This window comes from Clytia hemisphaerica, unplaced genomic scaffold (assembly GCF_902728285.1).
Source record: "Clytia hemisphaerica strain Z4C2 unplaced genomic scaffold, Clytia hemisphaerica genome assembly, whole genome shotgun sequence".
NCBI classification, from domain to species: Eukaryota; Metazoa; Cnidaria; class Hydrozoa; order Leptothecata; family Clytiidae; genus Clytia; species Clytia hemisphaerica.
In genome coordinates this window covers 711,082-728,869 of record NW_027103240.1, presented here as the reverse complement: position 1 = coordinate 728,869, position 17,788 = coordinate 711,082, and the positions used below count along the sequence as shown (strand labels likewise).

Below are 17,788 nucleotides of genomic sequence, written 5' to 3'. Positions count from 1 at the left end.
GTCTATAAGTCCTAGATTACTGGGCTATCCACGTAAAATATCGACTCTATCTATCTATCTATAGGGTAAATTTCCACATAAGGTGATTATTGTGTTGTATTTAAAAAAGGTTGTCAAAGTATAAAGGTTTTTGCAGGAGTATTATGAAAATTTTCATATGTTTTTAGTTTTGTTGTTTAAAATAAATTTCTTGCAGTAAAGGTTCTATACATATTGTTCGAACCTTTTCAAATTCAAATAGACGTCTGTCTCAGCAAAGTATAAAAAAATTTTGTGTTTCATAATTCAACAAAATTGAAAAAATTCAACAAAATCTGACATGAATTTGAGAAGTCTTTGGTACCCATTCTTTTGTATTGTTTTAGGTGAACCAAAGAGCAAAGAACACCGCTAAAGGTTGTTTTTCAGAGAGAAAATAACAAAATATTGTTTTCACTTTTCAGTTAGAAGCCACCAATAAGAAAGGAGACATATTCATGGTGTCTGTATGGATGAAACGTATACAAGCAGGGAGTGATGTTCGATGTGTGCTCATTATGGAACCTGTTGATGTCAACAAAGGAAGCTTCTTGTTTGATGCTGCTGTAAGATTTTGAAATTTCAGTCATAACTTCTGTGGACTTCTCCAGGTACCAGAAGATCAGCATTCTTGGATAATTGTCTTTGAAATTTAGAAAATATTTTCAAAGTAGTGCTTGTAAAGACCTTGAAAACAGTCAGAATTGTCTTAAATTTACGACATTGTTCCATGTAGGGAGTTTTATTTTTCATTTTCTGAAATTATTCCTAGGGGATTCAGAGACTGCGTGAGATACAAGGCTTTTAATTCATTTCTTAAGCCTGGAAATTTTGAAAAAATAAGAGAGTGTCTTTAGTATGAGTTGTAAAAATTTTTGACAAAATAACAATACAAATAATATACCAATTTCAAGCATAATAAAATTTATGCCTCATTATCTCATTGCTAGGGAACAATTTCAGATTGTGATTTCACTTTTGCACTTTTGCATGGTTATGAAGATCCTCAAGATCTGATTGGCAAAAACATTGACACGTTTGTCCCTTCCTTTCAATTACCATCACCTGGTCAAGTGCTTTCAAAGGTAGGTGAAAAAGCTACTTTTTATTTATAAACAAGGGGTAATATACTTTTATCATCTCAAAGTCTGAAAATTAAAACACGACACTGTCATACTTTCCTACGGGGTTGATACCCCACCCTTGAAAACAGCCCCCACCCTTTACCACCAACCCCGCCCTAAATGTAGAAACTCTTTGAACCCTGCCCTTTCAGAAAAACTCCGCCCTTGACCACCAAAATATCCATACCCCACCCTTCAAAAAAAACAAAAAAATTTCCACGTGTTTCCAGACTCTTAGAACTTGTTCTCAGATAGGCCAGAGTAAGTCCAGTTTTTATATTTATACTAAAAATAACAGAAATGTTTGAATTTTTCATTATCTTGCAGAATTACTTGAGGGGATAAAGCTCCTCTTTTTGAGAAGAATATTTTTATTTGTGGGCGCCCCCGCCACGTGCTGGGAAAAGATTGATTTAATGATGATTAAAAATCATTAAAAACAAAACAAAACACAATATAAAAATTGAAGGAAAAAGCCCCCCACCCTTTGCCACCAACCCCGCCATAAGTCAAGAAATCCCTGTAAACCCACCCTTTCTGACTTTTTTGGGAAAACCGTTTACCCCACCATCTAGCTAGGGTGGGGTGGAAAGTATGACTGTTCCTTGTTTGACAAAAAGTTGAAGACCAGAAAACTAGGGAAATATGGTTATATACTTTCTACCTTCTCTCACATATTCTTAAAGAATAATCTTAAAAAAAAATACAGCTAACTCCTTTTATAGGACATCAAAAAGCAACGCGTCACAAGCCGTACAAAAGACTTGGTTCCATTCCCCTCAACAATCAAAGTCAGAATTCATGACCCGGAATTCCATCAGCTTTACATGGAACGAACAGCAGAAAACAAACGTCAAATGTCTAAATTCTTATACAAAGGCTTCTTATGGGTGTTTTCTAACGTTAGTGGTTTAATGACCATCGATAATAAAGGTCTGGTGACGAGTTGTAATGAGAATTTCTTGAGAATCTTTTTGGGATATTTTGAAAGTGAACTAATGGGAAAGGTAACTGTTAATACTTTGTTCATTCAATCTTTCATTTTATTTCATTAACTCCAAGCTCTTTAGATTTTTTTTTAGCCCAAAGGGTGGGCATACAATATGAGGTCATACATGAAAATTTTTTCACGATTTCAAAATGTAGATTGTTAGTACCTATAAAGTCATGTTTCATAAAACCTGTTCTAGACGACCTATGACCCCAAAAATTTGCACATGCAGGAGAGATTAAGATTTATTAAACGTCAGAAAATTTTAAATCGTTTCTAAAACTTTTCGTTGATATAAAAGAAGATCAACGTGGTAGATTCTACCCCTCTAGCAAATAGGGTTCGTTCGTTCGTTCGTTCGTTCGTTCGTTCGTTCGTTCGTTCGTTCGTTCGTTCGTTCGTTCGTTCGTTCGTTCGTTCGTTCGTTCGTTCATTCATTGGGTAAATAACTATCCTCATTTTTTTGTACCTGTATTATGCGTACCCCACTTTGCAATACAACATGATAAGAACGATGTTAGACGATATTACAGTAGATGTCAACTCAGAGGAAAGAAGAATCTGTGAAATAATGACTATTTTCTTTTCCAGGAAATCACAACGCTGATACCTTACTTTTACGAACAAATCGACATGCTTCATCATGGTTCCATCCCTCAAACACCATCATCTTCAATTAAGCGTAATAAACATGGTATGTTTTTCATCTTGAGCAGAAATGCAATTAAAAGGCTCCAATTTTGATGATATTTTTATAACTATTATAGCCCTTAACCCATAACCCTTTACAACCCTTTAACGTCGACTCTTACTACGCTAAAGCTCAATTATGCTCCATTTTTGAGCCTCGCCCTAATTTATTTCTGATCCCTTACCCGGTGTAAAAAGGGCTGATTAGGTAGTTGGATACTTTCACATAAATTTCACATTTTAAAGGTTTTGTTTTCAAGTAAGAGTGATATCGTTTGCTTACTCGTCAATTTTAATGCACAAGCTTTTTCACATTGGATTGACATGGATGTGGAGCAAGATTGGTCAGAAAGAGGAAAAGAAAAACATTTTTTTGCTTATATCAGCATGATATAACAATATGCAGACACTGATATGAAATATGTGTCTGATATGAAACGGGAACACTTCTGCCAACATAAAACCTTTAACTCCCTTTAGTTTTCGTCAATTCAAAAAATTCACTTTCGGTAGTTTAAAAGGGTACAGGGGATTAAAAAAGGACTTGCATAGACTTCCATGCTAGTGATCTTTATTCTTTGTCTGGATTATGGACATCCCCTAAAACGCAAAATTTGTCTTGGTTTTACGACAACTAATCCACCATTTTTTGTTTTGATTTTTGGTTAACAACTACGGGATTCGCGTTTTTACGCTCGAGAATCCATCTTTTACGCTCGAAGATCCGCCTTTTACACTCGAAAATCCACCGTTTACGCTCTAAAATTCACCTTTTACACTCAAAAATCCACCGTTTATGCTCGAAAATCCATGCAACAGAAAGCAACATGCGGATTTTAGTGGTCGAAAACTTTTGTGAGTATTTTGCGAGAAAGTTACCTTTGTATCGAATGCTTTTTTTCAGGTTCATGTAAAAAGGATGATCTGGTTATCGAATGCCTCGATGGTCCGCCTGCTACAACAAAATGTGGTCTCGATGATACAGATCTTGAAGAAGGCGAAATAAGAAGCACGAAGAACGACAGTGGAATAAATGACGAATCGGAAAGCCTGAACGATCAAAGCACACCTCTTAAAGACGAGCGTTTGAATAACAGAGGCACACCGTTGCAAGAAGAACATCTCGATAGTAGAGGCACGCCTCTTAGAGATGAGATATGTTTGAATAATCAAGACACGCCTTTGAAAGACGAATGTTTGGATAACACAGGAACACCTCTTAATGATGAGATTTGCACTAATAAGTTGAATAATTGCGTCAGCCATCAGGCGAATAAGAAGGACAAACTCGATGGATTTTCACCTCATACCATAAGTACACCTGTCTCAGATGAGAAGAGAGAAACGAACATTGATAGAATTGAGGGGAAATTAACTGACCAGATTACCGAAAAACAAAAACTGGACTTTGGTCAAAATGATCGCGAAGAATCTTTGCGTAAGACAGATATTGTTTTTACGGATCCTGTTAAAATTAAAGATGGTGCTGTTGTTAAGGACGCTTTTGTTGCCAAGGATACTGTTTCTAGGGACGTTTTGCAACACAAACAAATCAAAACGAGTGACTATGAGTCTTTGAGCTCGTCTATTGTGGACGATGTTTTGTCTCGGTTATCCAAAAATACTGAATTATGTAATGAACAGAAAACACGAGTTTGTGCCAGCAAGGCAACGTCTCAGAATTTTACAGCATCAGAACAGAGTGGACTCTCTGATCTTGTTTTTGAGGACTGTAAAAAAGAGATTTTAGAGAAAGATAAAGGTGATTTGAGTAAAATTTACCCTGGACAATATTACGGGCAAGCGAGACACAAAGATGGTTCAATGTTACCGATTTTGTTTGAGGTAAGTAAAAAGTCATGATAATGTAGATTGTTACAGCTTTTGTAACACTTTTCCTTTTTTGTTAAAGCGAAGCTAACGATATTGAAATTAGAGCCTTTAGGCTGTTGGTTTGCCGTCACCCGATCCTAGGTTTTGGAGTTGGGTGGGTCGGTATTTAAAAAAATAAAATCTGAAAAGCTAAAAGGGAATTCATTCTATTGTTATAAACTTTAAATAGAACGAGACAGACACAATAGACGTTCTGATTTGAAAAAAAAAATGTTCTTTAAAATTGGCAATAAATTTTTTGGTATGTTTCGAGTTGGAGTCGATTGGATCGGATGACGGCACACCAACATTTTTTTAATTGCAGCCTTTTATCGCTTTTTAAAATGACGAGCTTGCAAAAAATATTGCAGTTTTTTTTTAAACAAATTATCATAAAAGATTTAACACCTATTTCTAAAATCGCGTGATGCACACCATTAATTTTAAGATGCACTGACGTTTTGTGCCAGATATTCAAAAAAGGTAGCATGGATAGAAGGGATTATTTTTCTAAAGGGACCTCAAATTGTTTGGGCGATAAAAATTGTTTGGGCGATAAAAATTGTTTGGGCGATAAAAATTGTTTGGGCGATAAAAATTCGAGTTATTGAGGATCAACTTTAATATATTGAATGCCCAGCTGGCCCACAACGTTGTTTCGACGTTTTTCTAACGTTCACAACGTCCATATAACGTTAGAAAAACGTTGAAACAACGTTGTGTGCCAGCTGGGTGTGTTCAAATAAATTTCTAGCGACTTGGTTTCGTACATAGAATACAGTTGACGCTCTCTCTAATTCGACGTTCTACTTCTACTATTCAACACACTCCATCATTCGATAGTCACCGTCAACAAGAAACTCTCATAAACAACGTTCTACTATTCGATATGCTCCATTATCCAATATTCAATGAAAATCCGATTCCCCTTGAAAATCGAATTAGAGAGTGTCATCTTTACTGTTCGATATTAAAGTTCATTTATCACACTTTTTTAGATCAAGAAATGGTCAAGTAAAAGCAAGAACAAAGACAACAACAACGGACAACTCTTTTGTCTTTGGATGTCACGTGATCCCGATGAAGAAACCGAAACTTACGGTACCGAAAAGCACAAACAATTGTTAGCAAGTTTCAACAGTACAATGACTATATCGACGGGTAATTTCCAGGAGGTTCGTTTTTTACAAATTTATCTGTACTGAAAGCTTTCCCTGGAGTCTATTAGACCCTGGAACTCGTAAGAAAAGTAAACTTTTTAGCTGAGATTGACAATAAAATTCGGGACAAAGAAAAATTTGAATTGCTTCAAAAAAAGATTTGTAATGTATACTACATACATAAGATTTTGTTTGGTTTTATCCAGGGTAGTGGTGATAGAGATACTTTTTCTGTACTTTCAGGTGCTTTACGGGGGACGAGTCATGAGGTCCGGGTGGTTGGGAAAAAATTAATTAAACATTTTACTTACCGAGTTTGTCAATAATTCGACGTTAAGTAAGTAAGTAAGTATATTCATCTGGTGGTTCATTCCCCTTTTCTATTTGCGCTAGACCTGGGAAATTGAAGGCTGAGGTGGAGCGCCACACCTACTCTCAGCTCCCAGTAACTTACCGCTTAGGTCAGATCACCCAATCTAAGCTACTCATCCGCTGAGTTGGCGGTGACCGGGGATCGAACCCACAACCCTTAGATTGTAAAGCGAATGCTCTACCGACTGAGCTACCCGGCCACAAAAGGAGAATAAGTAAACTGTTTGTAGTGTCTGTGTGAGAGTCTTCGGGTTATCTGTGAAAATTCCATTGCTATATTTCCCAGATGCTGAAAGAAATACAAGATATGAAACTAGAAGATCCTGGGTCTGGTCTTTATAACGATAAATTTAACACCGCACGATGTATTGGAAAAGGCGCTTTCGGTTTTGTTAACCTTGCAGAAAGAAAATCTGATAACGAACAGGTAATATGGAAATATGAAAATATCGACTCCGATTATCAGCCTCTGAAAACTTCTCCCCCCCCCCCCCTTCAGCCCTTTAAAAAGCCGATCTTACATTTTTTTATAAGAATATACTTTATTAGAATATTTATGGTGAAATTGAACAAAAAATTTAAGAATATGGTAAGAATACCGGCATCAGGGAATTTGGCAACTGAACCTAAGAATGCCATTTTTAGATCATCTTACCATTATGTAAGATGCCGATTATTACCCAGCAATGCTAAAGGCTTCCACAAAAATGCCAAATTTTTTTTCTGGAGGTATGTATTACATGCTAAATTTTGGCTAGATTTTCTATCCAAACCTAACAATACCGTAAGAATATTTTCATGACACCTATCTTATAAGAAGAAAAAGCGTGTAATCATGATATTTCTGTTCATCAAAAGGTTGTGGTCATTTTCATTAGGGACGCGTGCGCCTAACAGACTTAGTCTGCCATCTTGTTTTCAATTCTGGTTGTCAACAGCTCATTTCGAATGTTTTGAAATTCGAACGTTCGAAAATTTAAAAAAACTTCAAAACGAAACACACTCCCACGGGATATCGGTTAAGTGTATAAAGGAATATGATGATATATGTGCTCATACCTATAAACCATTTAGCAAGGTGTTCTATTCATCAATAGGTTGTGGTCAAATTCATACGTAAAGAAAAAGTTTTGAAAGACAGTTGGATTGATGATGCAAGCATTGGTCGCACACCTTACGAAGTTCATTTACTAAGCAAACTACAGCATCCTAATGTCGTTAAAGTAAGTGATTGAGTTGTTTTACATTTAATCTTTTGACATTATGGTGTTTTGCCACAGAGGACCTAAAGCTTAACTGCTATTATTTGAGTTTTGAGTATTAAACCTGAAATCCTGGTTTCAAAATATTCGAAAAAAAAGTCGAAAGGAAGACGAATAACCAAGCGCAGAAAAAAGCATGACGTCTAGTATAGGCTAGTATTGTAATGATTGCCAACAATTGAGATTTCTAGACGTTACGATATTCCAGCCTGTCACCATGATTACTAGTAAAATTAAACTTGCAGTTTCTTTTCCGTTCACAAATTGAGTAATTCTTGAAAAGTGTTCGCAGTTCTTCCGTCTCGACGGGTTTCCGTCTCTTCGAAGTATGAAAAGAGACTTTTGCGCCGTAGAATTTAGCAAAATCAAGCGAAATATTGAAAACCTGGGCTAATTTTTCGTGTTGAGTCCATTTTCCGTCTCCGAGGAAAAACTTTGCTTTGAAGCTGGAAATCAGGTTGTTTTATATTCTGACATTCGCTTATCAGACTTCTCTGGTCTAAACAAAAATTCTATGAACCCTTTCCGTGCCCATGTCAAGTATATTTATATTTAAAGGAGGTGACTCTAAGCTATCCAACGAGCTATGAACGAGCTTCTAACTCCTTCTAGATCCGGAGATATTTAAGCTTTTAAATTTGAACTAGCGATTTTCTTAAAAAAACTGAAAAAAAGGGTTAAGGTATATGATACTTATATCAAAATAGCAAAATCTGAAAATTCTACTCATTTTTTTGTTTTTGACAGGTGCTTGAAGTATACGAGAACGATTGTTACGTTCATATGGTGATGGAGAAACACGGTGACGGAATTGATCTGTTCGAATTCATCGATCGAAAACCACTCATGGATGAAGCTTTGGCTAGTTACATGTTTCGGCAGGTTGGTAGAATGATTGCCCATTTTTGTTTTTTTTCTGTTACGGAGACAGTTAGCTTCTGATTGGTTTAGTTCCTGAATGACAGACAACGACGTTAAAAAAGTGCTTTTACAAGTTTTTGCAAATCGCTTCAGTCACCACTCCACCGTCCTCAAAAGTTCAGATACATAAACTGGCTAATAAGAAATTTCGAGTAGCTCAATAAAAACCTTTTTAAATTCTTTCGGTTGTTTTCGTTTTACGATGACCACCAGAAGGCTGGGAGGATTGAACAAAACATCGAAATGACTTGTGTATCAAACTCACAGATATCTTATATAAAACACTATATAGAGCCTCTTTTCCCTAAGCCTTGGCAGGTGAAGCAAAATAATGCGCTATCTTTGCTATAACCTCAGTAGAAACCTTGGTTTTCACTAACGACTTCAAAATTTCCAGGCTCGCGCAAGCGAAATTGTGACGTTATTTTATTTAATATTATGGTGGAATGACTGACTACGGAGTGACTGTAACAGTTGGGAACAACCCGCACGTCCCCGCACCCAATTTTGGCTAAGTGCCTCTACCGGGCCTCCTTAGTCTGTCAGCATCTTCTAGACAAAACAGAAACTAACCGGCTCCGTCGCAGATAAACGCCATATAAACCACAGATCTGTAAGGCTCGAAGGGCTAGATAAGCGACTTTTATCGAAAAGTGAAGCCTAGGTTTGGAAGGATTTCCTACTAAAGTCACGTGACTAAAATATGCAATTTCACCGGTTTGAGAGATGTGAAATAGCGTTTGCCGCCTACTTTTTTTGATCTCGCGCTCCAAAAACAATTAAAATGCTAGATCCTATCCGCGGGCACGAAATTTAAAAAGTCAATTTTTTGTTTCATTTTTTTTTTGCTGGAGAAAGCTTGAATTGCATATCTAGCACTTCGGGCTTTACAGATCTGTGATATAAACTCGCTAACTTTGCTTGGTTTGACCATGGAGGTATAAAGAAAGACAGGAGAAGTATGCTATTGTAACCAAGCTCGCCCTACGATTAAAAAAGTTACGATGTATGCATGCTCATAATCTCGTATATCGTCAGGGGGGGGTACAGCCGCAGGGTACTAACCCATAGGGTACTAACCTGATTTTTAAGAAAAATTGTCTCAGGTACCACCACCCCCTTTTTAGTACCGGGTACTTACTTTTTCTTAAGGAAAAAGGGACCCCCACCCCCCTTTTAGTACTGGGTACTTACTTTTTTTTTAAGGAAAAAGGGACCCCCACCCCCTTTTTAGTACTGGGTACCGGCTTTAAAATTACCAAGGAAAATAAGAGACACCACCCTTAAAACTTGCCAAGCATGGTCCCAATCTTTCAAAAGCCAGCAAAAGCAGCTCTTTGTTGTTATTATGACTTGCATATACCATGTTTTTAACTCAGATCCTCTTAAAGGTTCTTTAAATCAAACATACCTTTTAATTACAAAGGTAAAACAAGGAAATTCCTTGGCAAAAGTAAAATATTATATAGCTGTAATAACGGCAATAAAAGTATATATATCTATCAGAAGAAGTAAAAATCAAGTTGATAAAAATTGAAGAATAGTATGAAAGCTTGGATTGGATGGATTTCGTTATGTTTTTCTTCAATAGAAGGGTGATTTATTCAATCTTATGAAAGAAGTTGAAATAGAAAAAAGTTGCATTGTTGGCTCTGGTTGGCTTTGCTTAGTTGACCTGCCTCCGTCTTAATTGCCATAAACAGACAAACAAACAAACAAACAAAAATAAACAGAAATAAGCTAAATCATCAGTTTGGATAAGAACTTTATTGTTTAAAAGACAGATTGTATCACTTTGGATGCAACAGCTTGTAATTCTTTTCATCAGAAGGCAATGACAAACATATACCACGTTCTAACGAACTATCCTTCTCACTAATTAAAACAATACTGATTTTGAACAATAGCTTTCTTTACATTAGCTATTTCAATATTTGTATAACTTAGTGGTCATAAAATTCTCCTCTTAGAAAGTAGGGAAAGTACCCATGAATTTGAATAAAATAATTCTTTATTGATAGAAACATAACAGTTCTTTTTTTCTGAAAACTATTGAAACTAACAACCTCCAAACTTCCCTACATACTTGATAAGCAGGGAAAGTACCTTCAATTGGAATGGGGAAACTTTTCAATACTGTCAGATACTGTAAGCCATAACAAGGAAATCTTTTCTCATTAAAATCCTGAAAGTTGAAGACAAAAAATTAAACAAATGTACCATATTCAGGGCCTGAGTACTTGAAGAAAAATTGAAATGATACCCACCCCACCCTAAAATTGGTACCGGGTACTAACTTAAAATTGGAGATATACCCACCCCCACCCCAAAATTAGTACCGGGTACTAACTTTTTTGAATTTCCAAATTAGACACCACCACCCGGCTATGGGTTAGTACCCTGCGGCTGTACCCCCCCCCTGATATCGTGCATTTTTAATGAGCTCTTTTATCCATAGGTTAAATCTTATTGGCTCATTTAAGCTTTAGAAATTAGATGAGACGAGATTCATTGTTTCTGACATCAGTGTAAGAAAATATTTGGACTAAAAAAAGGCCTGTAAACTTGGCAATCCTTCATCAAATGATAAGATTTTTCGATCAATGTTTTCTTTCAGGTGAACTCTATTGCTTGATACTTTCCTCCAAAATTCTCCAGCGACTTTATGTCTACAAATTGAGTCTGAAATCGTGTGTGCTTATAAAGAACTTTTCATTTTCTGGCTTGAGAAAATATCTTTTCAAAACAAAATTGAACGGATAGCGAAATGGAACATAAATTTGTTTCGTGGACGAAGTTTTATCTAATTTTCGGATATTAAAAGGCTAGAATCTTCAATACTGATTATTAGAATGTTCAGAGCAAACTTGAGTTCTAATAAAAAGTCTTATTTCATCGGGCGAGCTTAGAATTTCTTTTGATACATTTTATAAAAGAAATCAAAAGACTTTAACGACCAATTACCGACACATTCAACTCCTGTTTTCTTTATACCTCTATGGTTTGACCAAACACTAGAAAGAAAACTACTACTTCTCTACTCCTTCTCTTAATATAAAGTTTTTGAGGGGTCATTATTTGAAAGTCGTTAAATAATTTTATTTTGCGTTTTCCAGGTGTTATCAGCCACAGATTATCTTCATCAAAACAAAATCTTACATCGTGATATTAAGGTAGGTTATGCTTATTCGCCATTATTATCAACATAAAAAATATGAGCAATCTGATTGGCTAAAAACGCGTACATAAATGCTATATTTCATATTGTACTTTACAAATACAAGACCGCGTTCAAAAAAGGGGTCCGGTAAGTGAGCGTTCATATATTATACAATTTTTCTGATTATTCTCTTCGCTTCCAATGCACAACAACTTATCAAAAGAGTTTATGAAAAAAATGTTTTGATCTTTTTAATGACCATTCGATTCTTTTTTCGAAGGTTTTGATGTTTATTAATCTAATTAAAAGTAAAAGAATAAAATATTGGGGAAAAAATCAAAACAAAGAAAACTGAATAGACATAATATTTTTCAAGTTGATGATAAACCAGTTATCACACTTTTACTCGTACAATAAGTTGTTTTAAAGTTTTATTTGGGGAACTTATTAAAGACTATTTCTCGTAAATTAGGCTGTTGAATAAAAACTTGAAGTTAATGTTGAGAGTGATGCTTACACTGCATTTTTAAACAAATAAAAAACACTTTTTCTCCACCTTCGGCACCGCGCGAGCACAAATTTTGAGAAGTTCGTTCGTTTATTCTGCTTTGTCAGCATAGAGGCGCGCCTCCTTTCTATATCGTGAAAATAATACAGTGGAGTCTCTATGATTTGAACGCGTACGGGGAAAGCAAATCTGTTCGAGTTATGGAGTAAGGTTTACAAGGCATTGTTAACTGAAGGGACCAGAAAAAGTGTTCGAGTTAAGAAGACTATCGAGTTAGAGGTTCGAGTTAAAGAGTATCTACTCAGGGTTGCTACGTCGAAGGAGATAGTTCTCAATGAAGTCTCGTAAACTTTGCGGAATTAGGAAACTTTTATCCTAGCATTTGAAATTCCCAAAAATTTCTGCTTGCTTTTATACTCGGAACCAAATCTTTATATTTATGTTCAAGCTGATATTTCTTACTTCGTTATATTCCTCCCTTTTCAAATGACTGTTAAAGGAAAAGCTGAAAAACTTCGTAATGGATAAAATGTCTGGAAAATATTGGGTATTTTGCCAAAATCTGGAAATTTTTTGACAAAAATCTGGAAAATATGGCTTTTGAGAATAAAAGTTTTCAAACTGGCAAACGTGTAGCAACTCTGTACAGTATCTTTCATGCGTCTAAACTAATTTATTATGTTTTTTTCTATCTCACAGGACGAAAACATTATAGTTGATCGATCGTTTCATTTGAAACTCATCGACTTCGGTTCAGCTGCACCATTAGAAAAAGATAAATATTTCACGACCTTCTGCGGTACCATCGAATATTGCTCACCCGAAGTACTGCTCGGAAATTCGTAAGTCAAACTATCATACAGAACTTGGAAAAAAAGGGACCCGGGTTTTTGGACCTACCCCGGTTGAGGTCCTATAAATTAACCTCTGTTCGTCCGTTCGTCCGTTAGTTACCAACTTTTCTCGAGATTGGCTCATTAGTTTTTTCTGATTTTGGCACAAAGATGCAAAATGGCAATGGCCAAAATGTGACGGAGCCCGATTTTCGAAAAAAAATGTATTTGGGCAAATTTGGGCCAAAAACTGCCTAAAAATAGGGTTTTTTCGACTTTGTGCAAAATCCTGTCATTACTTTTTTGCTGATTTTTTGTACAAAGATGGAGGGCAAGATTCTCTAAAGAATGGCTGAAGTGGTTTTTCCCGGAAAATTCTTATTCGCCTTAAAAAACGGATTTTCGTATTGGGGGAAATTCCCTTTAACCAAATAAGAAAATATAGCTTTTCTCAATGTTGACTTATTATTTTTTTTAAATTTTTTTCACAATGATGAAAAATGGCAATGCCTAAACTGTGACGGAGCCTGATTTTCAAAAGACATTTTTTTACGGCCGAAAATGCCGGAAATATGCCGGAAAAACTGGTTTTTTGGCATTTTCTCGGGATTCTATCATTGGTTTTTTCTGATTTTTTGCTCAAAGATGCGTATTAACAATGCCCAAAACATGGCCGAGTTCGATTTTTGAGAAAATTTTTTTCCCGGTTGAAAATGCCGGAAATCGCCGTGTTTGCAGATTTTCAGTGGATTTTTTCCTTATATTCATTTCTATGTTTTTTACACAAAAACATTATTGATAACAATGCTCACCATCAAGCATGATTCAATTGTCAATAAAACTGATTTTTGCGACCAGAACTTTCTATTTATTTTTTCCCTACAACCCTTCCCTCTCCCCGATCAACAATCAATGATGAATTTTTTGCGTTATGCATTTTCGCTAAACGCTATATTTTCTGACTGATTTTTTTTCATTTTTCTCCTCGCATTGCTATCTATTCAGCATCTAGCTTGTTTTTCATGATCTTTCTGGAAGGAATCAGTTTATTTCCTTCCAATCAATTCATAAAGAGCCATGCCCAAAATTTAAGACCCGGGGGGGGATACTTGAGCAAAATGAGTGCAGGATATGTGCGAGCCATAAGGATCCCTTTTCACACCCTAGAAAGTCTCTCAACCATTAAAAAGCAATTGGGTCTCTGTAAGGGTTCCAAAAATTACGAAAATAAAAAATTGACTCCTTGTACGGTCTAATTGTGTAAAAATTGTGCACAAAGGCGTACAAGCATGAGACTTCCCACAATTGAAGTTTAGGGGTCAAATTTTCAGATATGGGTTGTAATGTTTTTCTAAACGAGCATGAATGAAAAATGCTTTCCAACGGTATGTAATATGGCATACTTTGGAGAAAAAAAATTCATTTTAGCCTGGGAACCTGTTCTGGTCTGTAAAATACACAAACAGGTGCCAATTTATTGGGTCTGAGATTTAAATCAATTTTTGACCCCTAAACTACAATTGTGCAAAGTCTCATGCTTGTACGCCTTTTTGCACAATGTTAATGACTTTTGGCACATTTAGACTGCACTATCCCTTAAAGGGTCACAGCTTCTTGAAATTTGTAGTACATATCCCCCCTGGGAAAAGGGATAATCAGAGATGGTTTGAGATATTGTGCTTGTAGATTCCTACCATATAGTCCTGAGAGAAACCTCTGAATCTTTTTGTCTTAAGTGTTTTCCAAAGTTGAGAGAAAACAAGTTTCTTTAGTATCTTTTTGTTTTGTATTTAATCAAGATATTGCCTTTTCTTTTCTTAGGTTTCATTGTTCCATTTGATCCACTACTATTTAAATTTACAACATTTTTTTAAATTTTGACTACAGATACCGTGGACCAGAACTTGAAATGTGGTCATTGGGAGTCACACTGTATACGTTTATATTCGGTGAACATCCATTCTTTGAAGTTGAAGATTCCATCAGAGCGGAGTTGTTCCCACCTTTCAAAGTGTCTAACGGTAATGGATAAGACTGTTTTCTTTTTGTTTTGAAAAGTCATAGAAGATTTGTGAAATTGTCAAACACACTGATCTCTGACTGCTTAGCTGGATCAGGCTTCCCTTATAAAATGAAGCTTGTTTAGTTGAAGAGCTGTCTAGTCAGCCAATTTGTATTCTATTCTGTGTGGTTGTTATAACAGTGAGATTCGAATATTTTGAAACTGAAACGTTCGAAAATAGGATATGATGTCTGTGGTCTGACGGTATCGGAATACTTAATCGGAATATTGAAGATTTTCTTATCCTTCTACAATAATAATCTTTCTCTTTTTTAATCATCCGAGACCTACCTTAAGGGAACTAATTTTCGCGGAACTTATTGGGCTTTTCCAGAAATAGTCCTTGCCCCCCCCCCCTGTTGAGGATATCGGATATCCAGGGGGTTACCGATTTTTGTTCAAAAGTGGATATCCAGGGGGTTAAATATCTACAAAGGAGCGGATATCCAGGGGGTAAAGTGTCTTTTTGGACCTACCCCGGTGGAGGTCCTATAAATTAACCTTTGTCCGTTCGTTCGTCTGATCGTTATTAGCTTTCCTTATGATTGGCTCGTTAGTTTTTTCTGATTTTTTGCACAAAGATGCATAACTATAAACCCTCGAATGTGACGGAGCCCGATTTTCAAAAAAAAATTTTTTTGGGCAAATTTGGGCCAAAAAACGGCTAAAAAACGGGTTTTTTGGACTTTGTGAAAAATTAGGTCGTTAATTTTTTCTGATTTTTTGCATGAAAGTAGGGTACCATCGTAGGTAAAAGATGGCTTAAGCGAATTTTTGCAAAAAAATTTTGTTGGCTCAAAAAACGCATGTTTATCTATAAGAATCACTATTAATAAGCATACATCAATGTTCTTAGTCAAATTACTCAATTTTTTTTGTGAGATAGATGTTTTTTTTGCTCATGAGGGCTTACTTTTAAAGAATATATGTGTTTAGACATGAAATTTTGGTTGTTTGGCTTGTTTTTATAGAAAAACTGGACAAATTCGATATTTTTTTATAAGCACACTATCAATTACTTAGGTATTAGCGTTTCTCGAGATTGGCTCTTTCATTCTTTATGATTTTTTGCACAAATATGCATAACTGTAAACCCTCGAATGTGACGGAGCCCGATTTTCAAAAAAAAATTTTGGGGGGCAAATTTGGGCCAAAAAACGGCTAAAAAACGGGTTTTTTGGACTTTGTGAAAAATTAGGTCGTTAATTTTTTCTGATTTTTTGCATGAAAGTAGGGTACCATCGTAGGTAAAAGATGACTTAAGCAAATTTCTGCAAAAAAATTTTGTTGGCTCAAAAAACGCATGTTTATTTATAAGAATCACTATTAATAAGCATACATCAATGTTCTTAGTCAAATTACTCAATTTTTTTTATTAGAGAGATGTTTTTTTTGCTCATGAGGGCTTACTTTTAAAGAATATATGCGTTTAGACATGAAATTTTGGTTGTTTGGCTTGTTTTTATAGAAAAACTGGCCAAATTCGATATTTTTTTATAAGCACACTATCAATTACTTAGGTATTAGCGTTTCTCGAGATTGGCTCTTTCATTCTTTATGATTTTTTGCACAAAGATGCATAACTATAAACCCTCGAATGTGACGGAGATGATTTTTTGGAAAAAAAATTTTGGGGTAAATTTCAGCTAAAAAACGGATAAAAATAGGGTTTTTTGGACTTGTTATTTTCTGACTTTTTGCATGAAAGTAGGTAAAAGATGGCTTCAGCAGATTTTCGTAAAAAAAGAATTTTTCAGCTCAAAAAACGCATATTTATCTATAAGAATCACTGTAAGCATGCCTCAATGTTCTTAAAATTACTGAATTTTTTGATGAGATGTTTTTTTGCACTCGAAGTCTTGAATATGAAAGAATTCTTCAAGAGTATGAAATTTTGGTTTCTAAGCGTGTTTTTTTATAAGAAACAAACGACTAATTTTAATAGATCGTCACTATTTGTGTTCTGAATGATTGTTTAATGGTCACGCTTATGTAGATATCAATTATATATGTGTTAAATGCATAACCAGGTAGGTCCATAAAAGTATCACTTGTCAAGTAAAAAATACGATATCCAGGGGTAAGCATCTTTATAAAAGAGGATATCCAGGGGGTTCGATACTTCGAAAAATCAATATTCTCAACAGTAGGGGTAAAATCTTTTTCTGGAAAAGCCCATTTTCGCGGTCCGAGAGTGTTAAATTGGCGCATTTTGCGTAACTAGTTTTCACGGCTCACATCCACTTTTTGCCGAAATTCTTTCATATTCCTAGTGGTTTTTGAGGATTTTTAGTAAAAATTGCATTTCGCGGAACTAATTTTCGCGGTAGACACCCAAAAACGCGAAAATTAGTTCCCGCGAAAATAAGCTCCGCGAAAATTAGTTCCTTTAAGGTACCGTACGTGCAGCCCTTACAAGGGCCCTTTTTCCCAAAGTGCACTGTAAGGGTCAAAATTAGCAAAAGTGAGAAAAAGTGCACTCTAAGGGTGTAAAATTTGGAAAGTCTGACCCTATTTTGCCTTAACCCTATTCGTACTAGGGGGGGGCTCTTTCTGTTCGGAGGTCAAACTATTGCTAATAGCTTCTGAAATAATAGAGCTTTTGCCGTGAAATTTTCTGTAAATTCCTAACTTTTATTTAGCTTCAAAATAAAAAAAAATTTGACACCTAAATATTTTCACACCTTGAGCATGATGACATTTCTGACAGTAAGGTGTCACAAAAATTGACACTTTTCCAATACAAATTTATTTTCATTGTCAAATATATCGTTTAAACTGTAATTTATTGAATATTTAGGATAAAATAAGCATT

The 17,788-nt window shown here is 35.5% G+C and overlaps 1 protein-coding gene across 2 annotated transcripts in view; it reads left to right on the top strand.

The window, feature by feature from the left end:
- The window catches only part of LOC136797422 (PAS domain-containing serine/threonine-protein kinase-like), a 35,402-nt gene that overhangs the window by 3,177 nt on the left and 14,437 nt on the right, over nucleotides 1-17,788 (top strand). For both annotated transcript variants that reach the window (XM_067054093.1, XM_067054027.1), the window contains 12 exons: nucleotides 444-584; nucleotides 969-1,103; nucleotides 1,868-2,149; nucleotides 2,725-2,827; nucleotides 3,728-4,668; nucleotides 5,694-5,870; nucleotides 6,514-6,654; nucleotides 7,325-7,450; nucleotides 8,237-8,371; nucleotides 11,527-11,583; nucleotides 12,778-12,920; nucleotides 14,799-14,932. In XM_067054093.1, coding sequence (XP_066910194.1) covers nucleotides 444-584; nucleotides 969-1,103; nucleotides 1,868-2,149; nucleotides 2,725-2,827; nucleotides 3,728-4,668; nucleotides 5,694-5,870; nucleotides 6,514-6,654; nucleotides 7,325-7,450; nucleotides 8,237-8,371; nucleotides 11,527-11,583; nucleotides 12,778-12,920; nucleotides 14,799-14,932 — 2,515 coding nt within the window. The remainder of the gene's footprint in view (nucleotides 1-443; nucleotides 585-968; nucleotides 1,104-1,867; nucleotides 2,150-2,724; nucleotides 2,828-3,727; nucleotides 4,669-5,693; nucleotides 5,871-6,513; nucleotides 6,655-7,324; nucleotides 7,451-8,236; nucleotides 8,372-11,526; nucleotides 11,584-12,777; nucleotides 12,921-14,798; nucleotides 14,933-17,788) is intronic.